The 18,446-nt window shown below is 38.4% G+C and overlaps 1 protein-coding gene across 1 annotated transcript; it reads left to right on the forward strand.

Moving 5' to 3' along the window:
• Window positions 1-459: 459 nt before the first annotated feature.
• Window positions 460-17,988, forward strand: LOC142209847 (sulfotransferase 2B1-like). The gene is made up of 6 exons (XM_075278890.1): window positions 460-595; window positions 12,873-13,081; window positions 14,083-14,209; window positions 16,387-16,481; window positions 17,470-17,650; window positions 17,800-17,988. Exons 1-6 carry the CDS (start codon window positions 460-462, stop codon window positions 17,916-17,918), a joined length of 867 nt encoding a protein of 288 aa, XP_075134991.1. The 3' UTR covers window positions 17,919-17,988.
• The last annotated feature ends 458 nt before the right edge of the window (window positions 17,989-18,446 follow it).

Raw genomic sequence — 18,446 nt, forward strand, 5'->3', positions numbered from 1 at the left:
TTAGGACCAGGTGTAGTTTTTAGTTATACCATTTTGGGAATGTTTATTGCTTTGATCACTTTTTGTTAAAATTTTTATCAGTGGTGAAAAGATAGCAGCTTGGCTCTTGATTTTTTTTTTTTTTCCTACACGGCGTTCACCATACATAGATGTTGATTATGATTCTGGGCTTGAGTATTAGCTCAGTGTTCAGTCTGGGAAACATGGCTGTCATTGGGTCTATGGTGTGAGGGCCTTGAGAAAACAACCTTAACATAGTAATAAGTCAAATATGGAAATATCATGTAACAATAAGTGTTTGGTGACATCCGTCCAAGCTCAACATACCCGTCTGCCAATGTGGAGGCTGTGGCCAAGAATACAATGGTAAAGTGTTAAAAGAAGACAAAAACTAAGCTATTATCTATTAAGGACATTTCTTAATGATCTTCAACTGGAATTTGTTCTATTTTAGATAAAATGTCTTTCGACCATTTTAATTACAAAGGAGTCAGATTTGTCAAGGGGATACACACAGAGGAATCTCTCAACCATGCCGAAAATGAATTTGAAGTATTTGATGATGACATTTACAATGTAACTTTTTCCAAATCAGGTAAGTAGAACATATTAGTTTATGGCTCATGGTAATTTTGGTCTTGTGGCCCTAAGATCACTGTGTTGTATTACAATGTAACATCTATTGATTGTCAATAATTTGGTCACCACATGATCATCGAAAAAATAAAAACTTCTGTTGCAGTTTTATATTTTTTATTCATTTTTGCTACTGTGTTGGGGGTGCTTGGTGACCATTTTGGTAATAATAACCTATCTAGCTTCCTTTTTTTAAATAGAAATCAGGCTGTAACATTCTCTTTAACATTTCCCTAACTGAGCTGTTACCTGAAAGTCGGTACACATTTGTATTGTGAATATACAGAACTGAAACTTTTACAGTAGCAGTTTCTGGAAACTCATTATATTAGCTTACTTGTGATATCAGAAACATTTTTCTAGGTGATATAAAACTGGAGATACAGCCATTTGAAGTGACCATCCCCCATTTGGTAAACAATTCATCTGTACCTGCTGCATTGAGTACAGGTGTACAGACACAGTCTCCCTGACCATACTGAGTTAGAGCATTGATAATGGAAAATGTATAGGCTGGTTTCCAATAAATTGAACTTAGATAGGTTAATAAAGTATATCACAAAAAAATGTTCATCCCCCATATCATAATAGCAAAATAAATAAATAAAATGAGCGTTACACTTTAACACCCAAATTCCACCTATAGAATAGTTTTGAAAACAAATTCCTGACACTTTTGGTTGTCCATAAATCCCCTGTATTGACATCATTGTGTGGCCTTAATCACATCATGGAGAGTCAATGTCAGGATCTGGTACTGGGCACATGAATAGATATCAGGGATCAGGTCCCCTCTTGGTCACAATGGATTATAAAATGGTCAGGAATTGCTTAAAATCCACAAATGGAAATTTAAAGAGTTTCAAAATGGCTCACACTTCTGAGTATTCTTCACTATGTTTTATAGATAGGTTCCTAGGATCCCTAAGAGTGTTCTACACTATGTTTTATATATAGGTTCCTAGGATCCCTAAGAGTGTTCTACACTATGTTTTATAGATAGGTTCCTAGGATCCCTAAGAGTGTTCTACACTATGTTTTATAGATAGGTTCCTAGGATCCCTAAGAGTGTTCTACACTATGTTTTATAGATAGGTTCCTAGGAGTCCTAAGAGTATTCTACACTATGTTTTATAGATAGGTTCCTAGGATCCCTAAGAGTGTTCTACACTATGTTTTATAGATAGGTTCCTAGGATCCCTAAGAGTGTTCTACACTATGTTTTATAGATAGGTTCCTAGGATCCCTAAGAGTGTTCTACACTATGTTTTATAGATAGGTTCCTAGGATCCCTAAGAGTGTTCTACACTATGTTTTATAGATAGGTTCCTAGGAGTCCTAAGAGTATTCTACACTATGTTTTATAGATAGGTTCCTAGGAGTCCTAAATGTATTCTACACTATGTTTTATAGACAGGTTCCTAGGAGCCCTAAGAGTATTCTACACTATGTTTTATAGATAGGTTCCTAGGAGCCCTAAGAGTATTTTAGACTATATTTTATAGATAGGTTCCTAGGATCCCTAAGAGTGTTCTACACTATGTTTTATAGATAGGTTCCTAGGATCCCTAAGAGTGTTCTACACTATGTTTTATAGATAGGTTCCTAGGATCACTAAGAGTGTTCTACACTATGTTTTATAGATAGGTTCCTAGGAGTCCTAGGAGTATTCTACACTATGTTTTATAGATAGGTTCCTAGGAGTCCTAAATGTATTCTACACTATGTTTTATAGACAGGTTCCTAGGAGCCCTAAGAGTATTCCACACTATGTTTTATAGATAGGTTCCAAGGAGCCCTAAGAGTATTCTACACTATGTTTTATAGAGAGGTTCCTAGGAGCCCTAAGAGTATTCTACACTATGTTTTATAGATAGGTTCCTAGGAGCCCTAAGAGTATTCTACACTATGTTTTATAGATAGGTTCCTAGGAGCCCTAAGAGTATTCTACACTATGTTTTATAAATAGGTTCCTAGGAGTCCTAAAAGTATTCTACACTATGTTTTATAGATAGGTTCCTAGGAGCCCTAAGAGTATTCTACACTATGTTTTATAGATAGGATCCTAGGAGCCCTAAGAGTATTCTACACTATGTTTTATAGATAGGTTCCTAGGAGTCCTAAAAGTATTCTACACTATGTTTTATAGATAGGTTCCTAGGAGCCCTAAGAGTATTCTACACTATGTTTTATAGATAGGTTCCTAGGAGCCCTAAGAGTATTCTACACTATGTTTTATAGATAGGTTCCTAGGAGCCTTAAGATTATTGTACACTGTGTATTATAGATAGGTACCTAGGAGCCCTAAGAGTATTCTACACTATGTTTTATAGATAGGATCCTAGGAGCCCTAAGAGTATTCTACACTATGTTTTATAGATAGGTTCCTAGGAGCCCTAAGAGTATTCTACACTATGTTTTATAGATAGGTTCCTAGGAGTCCTAAGAGTATTCTACACTATGTTATATAGATAGGTTCCTAGGAGTCCTAAGAGTATTCTACACTATGTTATATAGATAGGTTCTTAGGAGTCCTAAATGTATTCTACACTATGTTTTATAGACAGATTCCTAGGAGCCCTAAGAGTATTCTACACTATGTTTTATAGATAGGTTCCTAGGAGCCCTAAGAGTATTTTAGACTATGTTTTATAGATAGGTTCCTAGGATCCCTAAGAGTGTTCTACACTATGTTTTATAGATAGGTTCCTAGGATCCCTAAGAGTGTTCTACACTATGTTTTATAGATAGGTTCCTAGGATCCCTAAGAGTGTTCTACACTATGTTTTATAGATAGGTTCCTAGGAGTCCTAAGAGTATTCTACACTATGTTTTATAGATAGGTTCCTAGGAGTCCTAAATGTATTCTACACTATGTTTTATAGACAGGTTCATAGGAGCCCTAAGAGTATTCTACACTATGTTTTATAGATAGGTTCCTAGGAGCCCTAAGAGTATTTTAGACTATGTTTTATAGATAGGTTCCTAGGATCCCTAAGAGTGTTCTACACTATGTTTTATAGATAGGTTCCTAGGATCCCTAAGAGTGTTCTACACTATGTTTTATAGATAGGTTCCTAGGATCCCTAAGAGTATTCTACACTATGTTTTATAGATAGGTTCCTAGGAGCCCTAAGAGTATTCTACACTATGTTTTATAGATAGGTTCCTAGGAGCTCTGAGAGTATTCTACACTATGTTTTATAGATAGGTTCCTAGGAGTCCTAAATGTATTCTACACTATGTTTTATAGACAGGTTCCCAGGAGCCCTAAGAGTATTCTACACTATGTTTTATAGATAGGTTCCTAGGAGCCCTAAGAGTATTTTAGACTATGTTTTATAGATAGGTTCCTAGGATCCCTAAGAGTGTTCTACACTATGTTTTATAGATAGGTTCCTAGGATCACTAAGAGTGTTCTACACTATGTTTTATAGATAGGTTCCTAGGAGTCCTAAGAGTATTCTACACTATGTTTTATAGATAGGTTCCTAGGAGTCCTAAATGTATTCTACACTATGTTTTATAGATAGGTTCCTAGGAGCCCTAAGAGTATTCTACACTATGTTTTATAGATAGGTTCCTAGGAGTCCTAAGAGTATTCTACACTATGTTTTATAGATAGGTTCCTAGGAGTCCTAAATGTATTCTACACTATGTTTTATAGATAGGTTCCTAGGAGCCCTAAGAGTATTCTACACTATGTTTTATAGATAGGTTCCTAGGAGCCCTAAGAGTATTTTAGACTATGTTTTATAGATAGGTTCCTAGGAGTCCTAAGAGTATTCTACACTATGTTTTATAGATAGGTTCCTAGGAGTCCTAAGAGTATTCTACACTATGTTTTATAGATAGGTTCCTAGGAGCCCTAAGAGTATTCTACACTATGTTTTATAGATAGGTTCCTAGGAGTCCTAAAAGTATTCTACACTATGTTTTATAGATAGGTTCCTAGGAGCCCTAAGAGTATTCTACACTATGTTTTATAGATAGGATCCTAGGAGCCCTAAGAGTATTCTACACTATGTTTTATAGATAGGTTCCTAGGAGCCCTAAGAGTATTCTACACTATGTTTTATAGATAGGTTCCTAGGAGTCCTAAGAGTATTCTACACTATGTTATATAGATAGGTTCCTAGGAGTCCTAAGAGTATTCTACACTATGTTATATAGATAGGTTCTTAGGAGTCCTAAATGTATTCTACACTATGTTTTATAGACAGGTTCCTAGGAGCCCTAAGAGTATTCTACACTATGTTTTATAGATAGGTTCCTAGGAGCCCTAAGAGTATTTTAGACTATGTTTTATAGATAGGTTCCTAGGATCCCTAAGAGTGTTCTACACTATGTTTTATAGATAGGTTCCTAGGATCCCTAAGAGTGTTCTACACTATGTTTTATAGATAGGTTCCTAGGATCCCTAAGAGTGTTCTACACTATGTTTTATAGATAGGTTCCTAGGAGTCCTAAGAGTATTCTACACTATGTTTTATAGATAGGTTCCTAGGAGTCCTAAATGTATTCTACACTATGTTTTATAGACAGGTTCATAGGAGCCCTAAGAGTATTCTACACTATGTTTTATAGATAGGTTCCTAGGAGCCCTAAGAGTATTTTAGACTATGTTTTATAGATAGGTTCCTAGGATCCCTAAGAGTGTTCTACACTATGTTTTATAGATAGGTTCCTAGGATCCCTAAGAGTATTCTACACTATGTTTTATAGATAGGTTCCTAGGAGCTCTAAGAGTATTCTACACTATGTTTTATAGATAGGTTCCTAGGAGCTCTGAGAGTATTCTACACTATGTTTTATAGATAGGTTCCTAGGAGTCCTAAATGTATTCTACACTATGTTTTATAGACAGGTTCCCAGGAGCCCTAAGAGTATTCTACACTATGTTTTATAGATAGGTTCCTAGGAGCCCTAAGAGTATTTTAGACTATGTTTTATAGATAGGTTCCTAGGAGTCCTAAGAGTATTCTACACTATGTTTTATAGATAGGTTCCTAGGAGTCCTAAATGTATTCTACACTATGTTTTATAGACAGGTTCATAGGAGCCCTAAGAGTATTCTACACTATGTTTTATAGATAGGTTCCTAGGAGCCCTAAGAGTATTTTAGACTATGTTTTATAGATAGGTTCCTAGGATCCCTAAGAGTGTTCTACACTATGTTTTATAGATAGGTTCCTAGGATCCCTAAGAGTGTTCTACACTATGTTTTATAGATAGGTTCCTAGGATCCCTAAGAGTATTCTACACTATGTTTTATAGATAGGTTCCTAGGAGCCCTAAGAGTATTCTACACTATGTTTTATAGATAGGTTCCTAGGAGCTCTGAGAGTATTCTACACTATGTTTTATAGATAGGTTCCTAGGAGTCCTAAATGTATTCTACACTATGTTTTATAGACAGGTTCCCAGGAGCCCTAAGAGTATTCTACACTATGTTTTATAGATAGGTTCCTAGGAGCCCTAAGAGTATTTTAGACTATGTTTTATAGATAGGTTCCTAGGATCCCTAAGAGTGTTCTACACTATGTTTTATAGATAGGTTCCTAGGATCACTAAGAGTGTTCTACACTATGTTTTATAGATAGGATCCTAGGAGCCCTAAGAGTATTCTACACTATGTTTTATAGATAGGTTCCTAGGAGCCCTAAGAGTATTCTACACTATGTTTTATAGATAGGTTCCTAGGAGTCCTAAGAGTATTCTACACTATGTTATATAGATAGGTTCCTAGGAGTCCTAAGAGTATTCTACACTATGTTATATAGATAGGTTCTTAGGAGTCCTAAATGTATTCTACACTATGTTTTATAGACAGGTTCCTAGGAGCCCTAAGAGTATTCTACACTATGTTTTATAGATAGGTTCCTAGGAGCCCTAAGAGTATTTTAGACTATGTTTTATAGATAGGTTCCTAGGATCCCTAAGAGTGTTCTACACTATGTTTTATAGATAGGTTCCTAGGATCCCTAAGAGTGTTCTACACTATGTTTTATAGATAGGTTCCTAGGATCCCTAAGAGTGTTCTACACTATGTTTTATAGATAGGTTCCTAGGAGTCCTAAGAGTATTCTACACTATGTTTTATAGATAGGTTCCTAGGAGTCCTAAATGTATTCTACACTATGTTTTATAGACAGGTTCATAGGAGCCCTAAGAGTATTCTACACTATGTTTTATAGATAGGTTCCTAGGAGCCCTAAGAGTATTTTAGACTATGTTTTATAGATAGGTTCCTAGGATCCCTAAGAGTGTTCTACACTATGTTTTATAGATAGGTTCCTAGGATCCCTAAGAGTATTCTACACTATGTTTTATAGATAGGTTCCTAGGAGCTCTAAGAGTATTCTACACTATGTTTTATAGATAGGTTCCTAGGAGCTCTGAGAGTATTCTACACTATGTTTTATAGATAGGTTCCTAGGAGTCCTAAATGTATTCTACACTATGTTTTATAGACAGGTTCCCAGGAGCCCTAAGAGTATTCTACACTATGTTTTATAGATAGGTTCCTAGGAGCCCTAAGAGTATTTTAGACTATGTTTTATAGATAGGTTCCTAGGAGTCCTAAGAGTATTCTACACTATGTTTTATAGATAGGTTCCTAGGAGTCCTAAATGTATTCTACACTATGTTTTATAGACAGGTTCATAGGAGCCCTAAGAGTATTCTACACTATGTTTTATAGATAGGTTCCTAGGAGCCCTAAGAGTATTTTAGACTATGTTTTATAGATAGGTTCCTAGGATCCCTAAGAGTGTTCTACACTATGTTTTATAGATAGGTTCCTAGGATCCCTAAGAGTGTTCTACACTATGTTTTATAGATAGGTTCCTAGGAGTCCTAGGAGTATTCTACACTATGTTTTATAGATAGGTTCCTAGGAGTCCTAGGAGTATTCTACACTATGTTTTATAGATAGGTTCCTAGGAGTCCTAAATGTATTCTACACTATGTTTTATAGACAGGTTCCTAGGAGCCCTAAGAGTATTCCACACTATGTTTTATAGATAGGTTCCAAGGAGCCCTAAGAGTATTCTACACTATGTTTTATAGAGAGGTTCCTAGGAGCCCTAAGAGTATTCTACACTATGTTTTATAGATAGGTTCCTAGGAGCCCTAAGAGTATTCTACACTATGTTTTATAGATAGGTTCCTAGGAGCCCTAAGAGTATTCTACACTATGTTTTATAAATAGGTTCCTAGGAGTCCTAAAAGTATTCTACACTATGTTTTATAGATAGGTTCCTAGGAGCCCTAAGAGTATTCTACACTATGTTTTATAGATAGGATCCTAGGAGCCCTAAGAGTATTCTACACTATGTTTTATAGATAGGTTCCTAGGAGTCCTAAAAGTATTCTACACTATGTTTTATAGATAGGTTCCTAGGAGCCCTAAGAGTATTCTACACTATGTTTTATAGATAGGTTCCTAGGAGCCCTAAGAGTATTCTACACTATGTTTTATAGATAGGTTCCTAGGAGCCTTAAGATTATTGTACACTGTGTATTATAGATAGGTACCTAGGAGCCCTAAGAGTATTCTACACTATGTTTTATAGATAGGATCCTAGGAGCCCTAAGAGTATTCTACACTATGTTTTATAGATAGGTTCCTAGGAGCCCTAAGAGTATTCTACACTATGTTTTATAGATAGGTTCCTAGGAGTCCTAAGAGTATTCTACACTATGTTATATAGATAGGTTCCTAGGAGTCCTAAGAGTATTCTACACTATGTTATATAGATAGGTTCTTAGGAGTCCTAAATGTATTCTACACTATGTTTTATAGACAGATTCCTAGGAGCCCTAAGAGTATTCTACACTATGTTTTATAGATAGGTTCCTAGGAGCCCTAAGAGTATTTTAGACTATGTTTTATAGATAGGTTCCTAGGATCCCTAAGAGTGTTCTACACTATGTTTTATAGATAGGTTCCTAGGATCCCTAAGAGTGTTCTACACTATGTTTTATAGATAGGTTCCTAGGAGTCCTAAGAGTATTCTACACTATGTTTTATAGATAGGTTCCTAGGAGTCCTAAATGTATTCTACACTATGTTTTATAGACAGGTTCATAGGAGCCCTAAGAGTATTCTACACTATGTTTTATAGATAGGTTCCTAGGAGCCCTAAGAGTATTTTAGACTATGTTTTATAGATAGGTTCCTAGGATCCCTAAGAGTGTTCTACACTATGTTTTATAGATAGGTTCCTAGGATCCCTAAGAGTGTTCTACACTATGTTTTATAGATAGGTTCCTAGGATCCCTAAGAGTATTCTACACTATGTTTTATAGATAGGTTCCTAGGAGCCCTAAGAGTATTCTACACTATGTTTTATAGATAGGTTCCTAGGAGCTCTGAGAGTATTCTACACTATGTTTTATAGATAGGTTCCTAGGAGTCCTAAATGTATTCTACACTATGTTTTATAGACAGGTTCCCAGGAGCCCTAAGAGTATTCTACACTATGTTTTATAGATAGGTTCCTAGGAGCCCTAAGAGTATTTTAGACTATGTTTTATAGATAGGTTCCTAGGATCCCTAAGAGTGTTCTACACTATGTTTTATAGATAGGTTCCTAGGATCACTAAGAGTGTTCTACACTATGTTTTATAGATAGGTTCCTAGGAGTCCTAAGAGTATTCTACACTATGTTTTATAGATAGGTTCCTAGGAGTCCTAAATGTATTCTACACTATGTTTTATAGATAGGTTCCTAGGAGCCCTAAGAGTATTCTACACTATGTTTTATAGATAGGTTCCTAGGAGTCCTAAGAGTATTCTACACTATGTTTTATAGATAGGTTCCTAGGAGTCCTAAATGTATTCTACACTATGTTTTATAGATAGGTTCCTAGGAGCCCTAAGAGTATTCTACACTATGTTTTATAGATAGGTTCCTAGGAGCCCTAAGAGTATTTTAGACTATGTTTTATAGATAGGTTCCTAGGAGTCCTAAGAGTATTCTACACTATGTTTTATAGATAGGTTCCTAGGAGTCCTAAGAGTATTCTACACTATGTTTTATAGATAGGTTCCTAGGAGCCCTAAGAGTATTCTACACTATGTTTTATAGATAGGTTCCTAGGAGTCCTAAAAGTATTCTACACTATGTTTTATAGATAGGTTCCTAGGAGCCCTAAGAGTATTCTACACTATGTTTTATAGATAGGATCCTAGGAGCCCTAAGAGTATTCTACACTATGTTTTATAGATAGGTTCCTAGGAGCCCTAAGAGTATTCTACACTATGTTTTATAGATAGGTTCCTAGGAGTCCTAAGAGTATTCTACACTATGTTATATAGATAGGTTCCTAGGAGTCCTAAGAGTATTCTACACTATGTTATATAGATAGGTTCTTAGGAGTCCTAAATGTATTCTACACTATGTTTTATAGACAGGTTCCTAGGAGCCCTAAGAGTATTCTACACTATGTTTTATAGATAGGTTCCTAGGAGCCCTAAGAGTATTTTAGACTATGTTTTATAGATAGGTTCCTAGGATCCCTAAGAGTGTTCTACACTATGTTTTATAGATAGGTTCCTAGGATCCCTAAGAGTGTTCTACACTATGTTTTATAGATAGGTTCCTAGGATCCCTAAGAGTGTTCTACACTATGTTTTATAGATAGGTTCCTAGGAGTCCTAAGAGTATTCTACACTATGTTTTATAGATAGGTTCCTAGGAGTCCTAAATGTATTCTACACTATGTTTTATAGACAGGTTCATAGGAGCCCTAAGAGTATTCTACACTATGTTTTATAGATAGGTTCCTAGGAGCCCTAAGAGTATTTTAGACTATGTTTTATAGATAGGTTCCTAGGATCCCTAAGAGTGTTCTACACTATGTTTTATAGATAGGTTCCTAGGATCCCTAAGAGTATTCTACACTATGTTTTATAGATAGGTTCCTAGGAGCTCTAAGAGTATTCTACACTATGTTTTATAGATAGGTTCCTAGGAGCTCTGAGAGTATTCTACACTATGTTTTATAGATAGGTTCCTAGGAGTCCTAAATGTATTCTACACTATGTTTTATAGACAGGTTCCCAGGAGCCCTAAGAGTATTCTACACTATGTTTTATAGATAGGTTCCTAGGAGCCCTAAGAGTATTTTAGACTATGTTTTATAGATAGGTTCCTAGGAGTCCTAAGAGTATTCTACACTATGTTTTATAGATAGGTTCCTAGGAGTCCTAAATGTATTCTACACTATGTTTTATAGACAGGTTCATAGGAGCCCTAAGAGTATTCTACACTATGTTTTATAGATAGGTTCCTAGGAGCCCTAAGAGTATTTTAGACTATGTTTTATAGATAGGTTCCTAGGATCCCTAAGAGTGTTCTACACTATGTTTTATAGATAGGTTCCTAGGATCCCTAAGAGTGTTCTACACTATGTTTTATAGATAGGTTCCTAGGATCCCTAAGAGTATTCTACACTATGTTTTATAGATAGGTTCCTAGGAGCCCTAAGAGTATTCTACACTATGTTTTATAGATAGGTTCCTAGGAGCTCTGAGAGTATTCTACACTATGTTTTATAGATAGGTTCCTAGGAGTCCTAAATGTATTCTACACTATGTTTTATAGACAGGTTCCCAGGAGCCCTAAGAGTATTCTACACTATGTTTTATAGATAGGTTCCTAGGAGCCCTAAGAGTATTTTAGACTATGTTTTATAGATAGGTTCCTAGGATCCCTAAGAGTGTTCTACACTATGTTTTATAGATAGGTTCCTAGGATCACTAAGAGTGTTCTACACTATGTTTTATAGATAGGTTCCTAGGAGTCCTAAGAGTATTCTACACTATGTTTTATAGATAGGTTCCTAGGAGTCCTAAATGTATTCTACACTATGTTTTATAGATAGGTTCCTAGGAGCCCTAAGAGTATTCTACACTATGTTTTATAGATAGGTTCCTAGGAGTCCTAAGAGTATTCTACACTATGTTTTATAGATAGGTTCCTAGGAGTCCTAAATGTATTCTACACTATGTTTTATAGATAGGTTCCTAGGAGCCCTAAGAGTATTCTACACTATGTTTTATAGATAGGTTCCTAGGAGCCCTAAGAGTATTTTAGACTATGTTTTATAGATAGGTTCCTAGGAGTCCTAAGAGTATTCTACACTATGTTTTATAGATAGGTTCCTAGGAGTCCTAAGAGTATTCTACACTATGTTTTATAGATAGGTTCCTAGGAGCCCTAAGAGTATTCTACACTATGTTTTATAGATAGGTTCCTAGGAGTCCTAAAAGTATTCTACACTATGTTTTATAGATAGGTTCCTAGGAGCCCTAAGAGTATTCTACACTATGTTTTATAGATAGGATCCTAGGAGCCCTAAGAGTATTCTACACTATGTTTTATAGATAGGTTCCTAGGAGCCCTAAGAGTATTCTACACTATGTTTTATAGATAGGTTCCTAGGAGCCCTAAGAGTATTCTACACTATGTTTTATAGATAGGTTCCTAGGAGTCCTAAAAGTATTCTACACTATGTTTTATAGATAGGTTCCTAGGAGTCCTAAGAGTATTCTACACTATGTTATATAGATAGGTTCCTAGGAGCCCTAAGAGTATTCTACACTATGTTATATAGATAGGTTCCTAGGAGCCCTAAGAGTATTCTACACTATGTTTTATAGATATGTTCTTAGGAGCCCTGACAGTTATACACTATTTTTTAAAGATGACTTTTGATGTCATATTACACCAGCGCTATTATTTACTACTAGAAAGCTGACAGTGCTCCGAATTCAGCGTACTGTTAGATTTATAGTGATATATAATATCCTTGATGCCACAAACTTTGTTTACAGCTCTGCTAGAAGAACTGCATTGCGTTTCCGCCACATTTTTTCCGGCAGCGCTTTAGAGCTGCGGAACATCCCATGGCTCCTTATCCTTAAGGTTTGGATTGTGCCAGACTAGTTCAACCTTTAACCTAAGCCTTTTGAACCCATGTACATGCTACATGGATGTATGTAAGAAATAAATAGATGTGTGTTAAGTAGATACACTTATCTATACCAAACTGCAATAATCCCTACAGTCCACCAGGGTGCATGAACATCTTAATCTGCTTCTGTGACTGAGAGAGTATTTATGTGGGTAGTTTTTCAGGAGCCCTGTAGATCTTGAAGGAATATACATTTCAGCCAAGTTCCTGCATTTCTAAAATATCTTGATGTAATCTCTTACTTCTTCTAGGTACTAACTGGATGATTGAAATCCTGAATTTAATTAAACACAAAGGAGATGTTACAAAAACCAATGTCACGCCTATATTCTCTAGATCACCATGGTATGAAACAGCGAGTTTTAAAGAACGTGAGAAGAAACTGGTCTCACCAAGAATATTAACTTCTCACCTACCGCACCACCTGTTTGCTAAATCTTATTTCAATTCTAAAGCAAAAGTAAGTAAAACATAACCCTCTGCTTAGTGAGAACAGATCCCTGGAGCTTGTGCTAAGAAATATTCTACTGACATTTACAAAAAGTGAAAGTGCAACATCCGTGCCCCGATTTCCGCTTTCAGGTTTCCGTCTTCTGCCGAGAGGAAACAGAAACCCACCAGACAGGATGTTTTTTCCTTCTATTTAATGAGGTGGATGACAGTAGAATAAGTAGAAAAGGAAGACACTACTATTGGTGGTGGAGGTGGCAGTGGCAGGAGGTATGGTACTACTATTGGTGGTGGAGGTGGCAGGAGGTATGGTACAACTATTGGTGGTGGAGGTGGCAGGAGGTATGGTACTACTATTGGTGGTGGAGGTGGCAGGAGGTATGGTACTACTATTGGTGGTGGAGGTGGCAGGAGGTATGGTATTACTATTGGTGGTGGAGGTGGCAGTGGCAGGAGGTATGGTACTACTATTGGTGGTGGAGATGGCAGTGGCAGGAGGTATGGTACTACTATGGGTGGTGGAGGTGGCAGGAGGTATGGTACTACTATTGGTGGTGGAGGTGGTAGTGGCAGGAGGTATGGTACTACTATTGGTAGTCATTCAGGTAGGGGCTAATCTGGAGGTGGAAATTAGAAGATTATTCAAGAATTTCATGGCTTTGATAAGTTAGAAAAAATTCAGGGAGAATGGGAAAGATGGTGATTATTCTTTTGCAGCTAGGACCTGGCCATTCAGAGTAACAAGACATGAAGAGGGTGGTGGCAGTAGTGATTATAATTCCAGCCAATGCTCATCCCCAATATCCAGAAAGCCAGCCTGAAGCAGACCCAGTGGAAGCTTATGGAGTAGGGTTGGTGGCAATGTCGGTGGCAGCCATGTTTATGCTGGTGTTGTCCACTACTATACTTGGTCATCTCCCATTTTTCTATTGTCAAACAATGAATCTATCATGGTATATATAACACAATCTAATCTTATTTTATTGACTATCATTGTTTTTTTTTTTTCAGATTATCTACACAATGCGAAACCCCAGAGATGTCATGGTATCCTTGTTCCATTTTACCAAGATTCTCAAAATCTACACCCCTGCTGAGAATTTTCAGGATTTCTTAGAAGACTTTATACAGGGGAAAGGTGAACTCTCTCAGTAACTCAATATTTTATGTGACAGTCCAAATAACATATTGCAAGTTCTTAGTTTTAACATTAGCTGCTGTAGTACAAACTGCTGGTTCCTGGTTCAGTTTTTATCTTTGCTGTGTAAACTAGGACAGAATCAGCAGACTGATTGAGCAATTCGGTCCAGCCAGACCCGCTCAACCCAGCTTTGCAGGCAGTGTCCCCACCTTTATGAGGGCTGTCTATTGCTTCGATCACTTTTGATTACATTTTTAGCAAAGGTGAACCAATTAAAAAATGCCAGCTCAGCACTTCTTAATTTTTTTTCCCCATTACAGCAATCACTGTACATGAAAAAACATTTTTATAAATTTGTAGATTGGGTGTTTTCAGACACAGGGATACCTAAACTGTATGATTGTCACAATAAATGTTTTACTTTTATATGTATTCTAGGGAAAGAGGGGTGAATAGACCTTTTAATTCTTTTTTGATTTGCATTTATTAGACCCCCTAGGGTGCAATGCATTGCAAATATCAGCATTTGTATGACAGGCGGCATTAAACATTCATCCAATAATGTCTGCAGGTCACTGATGTCCTCCTCAGTGGTCTCTAAGGGTTGGTTCACATCTGCATTTGTACACCGACCAGGGGAGTCTGCATGAGTATCCCCCGAACAGAATACCAAACGCAATTACAAGCGCTATGCAGTGAAAGCACACGGATCCCCTAGACTATAATGTGATCCATGTGCTTGCCACCAGATCTCCGCACAGAACATGCGGACAGGAAAGTACTTCACAATCTATTTTCCTGTCCGCATCAGAGCCGACAAGCAGACATGCGCAGTCGGCTCTGCCCAGGCCCGATGCCTGGCAGAGTGAATGAAGAGCCGGAAGACGCTGCGGGGAAGCTGCACGGAGAAGACTTCTAAAGGTAGGAGAAGAACCAGCATTGATTGGCCGACTGTATAGCATTCTGCCAATCAATGCTGGTTCTGCATCGAACTTTTACATTCGAACAGCGAGTGGTGCTTGATCGAGTACGAGTATTTCGAATACCATAGTATTCGATCGAATACCTACTCAATCGAATACTACTCGCTCATCTCTAAATGCCAACACAGATGTGAACCAACCGTAAGCTAGGAGCCTGAACGCTTGGAACACCAGCTCTCACTCCATTCTCCTCATCAGTAGATATGAGCGAGCACTAAAATGCTCGGCGTTCGAAATCCGATTCGAACAGCCGCACACTGTTCGACTGTTCGAGCGGGTTTCGAACCCCATTATAGTCTATGGGGGGAAATGCTCGTTTCAGGGGTAGGCAACGTTCTATCAAATTCTACTTACCAAGTCCAAGAGTGAGGGTCCAGCTGGATTCTTCTCCTTGCGCAGCGTCCCCGCGTCCTCTTCTGGCCTTGAATTCACTCTGCCAGGCATTGGGCCTGGGCAGAGCCGACTGCACATGCCCGCACTACAAGCGGACATGTGCAGTCGGCTCTGCCCAGCCCCGATGCCTGGCAGAGTGAATGAAGAGCCGGAAGAGGACGCGGGAGCACTGCGCAGGGAGAAGACTTCTAAAGGTAAGAGAAGAACCAGCATTGATTGGCTGACTGTATAGCATTCTGCCAATCAACGCTGGTTCTGCATCGAATCTTAACTTCCAACAGCTAGTAGTACTCGATCCAGTACAAGAATTTAGAATACCATAGTATTCGATCGAACACCTACTCGATCGAGTACTACTCGCTCATCTCTACTCATCACTACTACCGGAGGCAGCGGCAGATGTCTCCTCCAGATCTTGGCTGTGCATGAGCTGCTGACTGTCCAGTAGTAGCTCATCCTCACAGTATAGTGGATATGAGTCCACAGCACAGAGTAATTCACTAGCTGATGTAACATAAAAGGATAGAGAGGTTCAGGACACCTGAGGGCACAGGGCCTGCTTCTGGTCCATGCCAACTAAGGTTTGTGTCTGATGAACCCACCGACTCTTGGCTTGGGGTGTCTGATGTGACTTGGGATGAAGTGAATGACTTGGTCAACCAGTCTTGAACCATTGAGTCACTGGTCAAGACACGACCTCAACTTGACACTAGGAGGTCAGGCCTCTGTAAGTGACCCCTGATGGGAACAAAATGGCAAATTTGTCCCTTTTAAGTAATCTGGGCCTTTGTCTTTTAGTTTCTATTGGATCTTGGTTTGACCATGTAAAAGGCTGGATGCAAATGAAAGATGATGACAGATTCCTCTTTATCACTTACGAGGAGCTTCTCCAGGTAATAAGTTTAGTTGTTGCAGACTCCATGCTTTATGGGAATCTAAAGGCATGCCACGGGGTTATTAACCAGTAATAGATCCACATCAGCCTCTATGTCCATCACTTACCCATGGAGCAGACCAAGGTAGTCTTCATGATTTCTCGGCTGTTGGACAAGGCATAATTCTTACCAATAAAAGATACAACTAAAGATGAGTGAACAGTGAAATATTCGCTATTCAATATTCGTTTCGAGTAGCCCCTCAACATTCGACTACTTGAATCGAATATCAAATCCTATTATAGTCTATAGGGGGAAAATGCTCGTTTCAGGGGTAGGCCACATTCGATCAAATTGAACTTACCAAGTCCACGAGTGAGGGTCAGGCTGGATTCTCCGAGAAGCCTTCTCTGTGCAGTGTCCCCGCTGCGTCTTCCGGCTCTGAATTCACTCTGCCAGGCATCGGGCCTGGGCAGAGCCGACTGCGCATGCCCGCACTACAAGAAAATGGCTGCTTACAGTCAAAGCGGCCATTTTCTTGTAGCGCGGGCATGCACAGTCGGCTCTGCCCAGGCCCAATGCCTGGCAGAGTGAATTCAGAGCCGGAAGATGCCGCGGGAATGCTGCACGGAGAAGACTTCTAAAGGTAGGAGAAAAACCAGCGTTGATTGGCCGACTCTATAGCATTCGGCCAATCAACGCTGGTTCTGCATCGGATTTTTCCATTCGAATAGCGAGTGGTACTTGATCGAGTACGAGTATTTCGAATACCGTAGTATTCGATCGAATACTACTCGCCCATCTCTAGATACAACATAAGGATGTAGGCTCCAAAAGTGGGTTTGCTGGTTACTTTTACAGTTGCCTAAATGTAAGATCTCTATAAGGCGCCATGTTGTATCTGACTGATGGAGAGAAAACTTGTCTCACTACTTGTCTCATGGGCTAGTACTGTGATGTGAGTTATACATTATATATACATCTACATACATCTCATATTTTTCAGGATCTCCGTGGCAGTGTAGTAAGAATCTGTAAATTTTTGGGGCAGGAGTTGGATGACGCCCAGATTGACTTGGTTGTTGAAAATTCAACTTTCAAATCCATGAAGGAAAACCCAATGTCAAATTGGAGTAAAGCTCCTTCTGAACTAGTAGACCAATCTAAAGGCTCCTTCCTGCGTAAAGGTAATTCTGTTTGTCTTAGCCATTGCTATCGGATAATTTTTAGTAGCCAATGATTATATAAGAGGCCATGTACACTTTGGCTATTACACCTCTTGTAAACTGTCTCAGAATACAAGATAATGTATTTTTGCATATTTTGTTCCTTACAGGAATATCTGGAGACTGGAAGAATCATTTTACTGTCGCACAGAGCGAGTACTTTGATAAAATCTACCAAGAGAAGATGAAGGACCTCAATATGAGCTTTTTCTGGGAACAATCTTCCTAAAGTTCTGGCCTCATTTTGTATTACATTCAGGAAGTGGTTGATGGATAGAACAACATGTCTTACCAAGGGTTGTCAGAGATTCCTACAGTCACTGACCATCCAATACAATACTATGGCTGGGAAATTATATGTATTATATCCAAAAAGCCACAAAGGGCAGATGGCCGCTTTGCTATTGTCAGGTTCCCTATGGAGATAGTTGAATTGGTTGGCAACTACCTGGATTAGATGCTAATGTTCCAAAATACTCTTCCTAAACAATATGGGAGGAGTATTTCAGGTGAAGGCTCAGGGGAGGTGACAAACATAAAAAAAAACATCCATACTCGCCACCCGTTACCTCTTTTTGGCCTAATCGTGGCATCCGATTCGCTGTCTCTTCCTCAGTATTATGTGGTGCTCTTCTGTGATGTCATGCACCCGGCGTCACTGCTAAGGCAGGCACAATGCAATGGATATGGCAAAGAGGACTAACCACAACGGTTTTGGAAATTGCAGAATGTCCGCAGCATGTATATTCTGCAATGT

Source organism: Leptodactylus fuscus, chromosome 6 (assembly GCF_031893055.1).
Source record: "Leptodactylus fuscus isolate aLepFus1 chromosome 6, aLepFus1.hap2, whole genome shotgun sequence".
In the NCBI taxonomy this organism is placed as follows: domain Eukaryota; kingdom Metazoa; phylum Chordata; class Amphibia; order Anura; family Leptodactylidae; genus Leptodactylus; species Leptodactylus fuscus.

Bases quoted from the DNA above. Each gene is read 5' to 3' on its own strand.
- LOC142209847 (XM_075278890.1), top strand. From the start codon at position 460: ATGTCTTTCGACCATTTTAATTACAAAGGAGTCAGATTTGTCAAGGGG. The intron at 596-12,872 runs GTAAGTAGAACA...TACTTCTTCTAG, and splicing joins TGTAACTTTTTCCAAATCAG to GTACTAACTGGATGATTGAA. The intron at 14,210-16,386 runs GTGAACTCTCTC...TTTGTCTTTTAG, and splicing joins AGACTTTATACAGGGGAAAG to TTTCTATTGGATCTTGGTTT.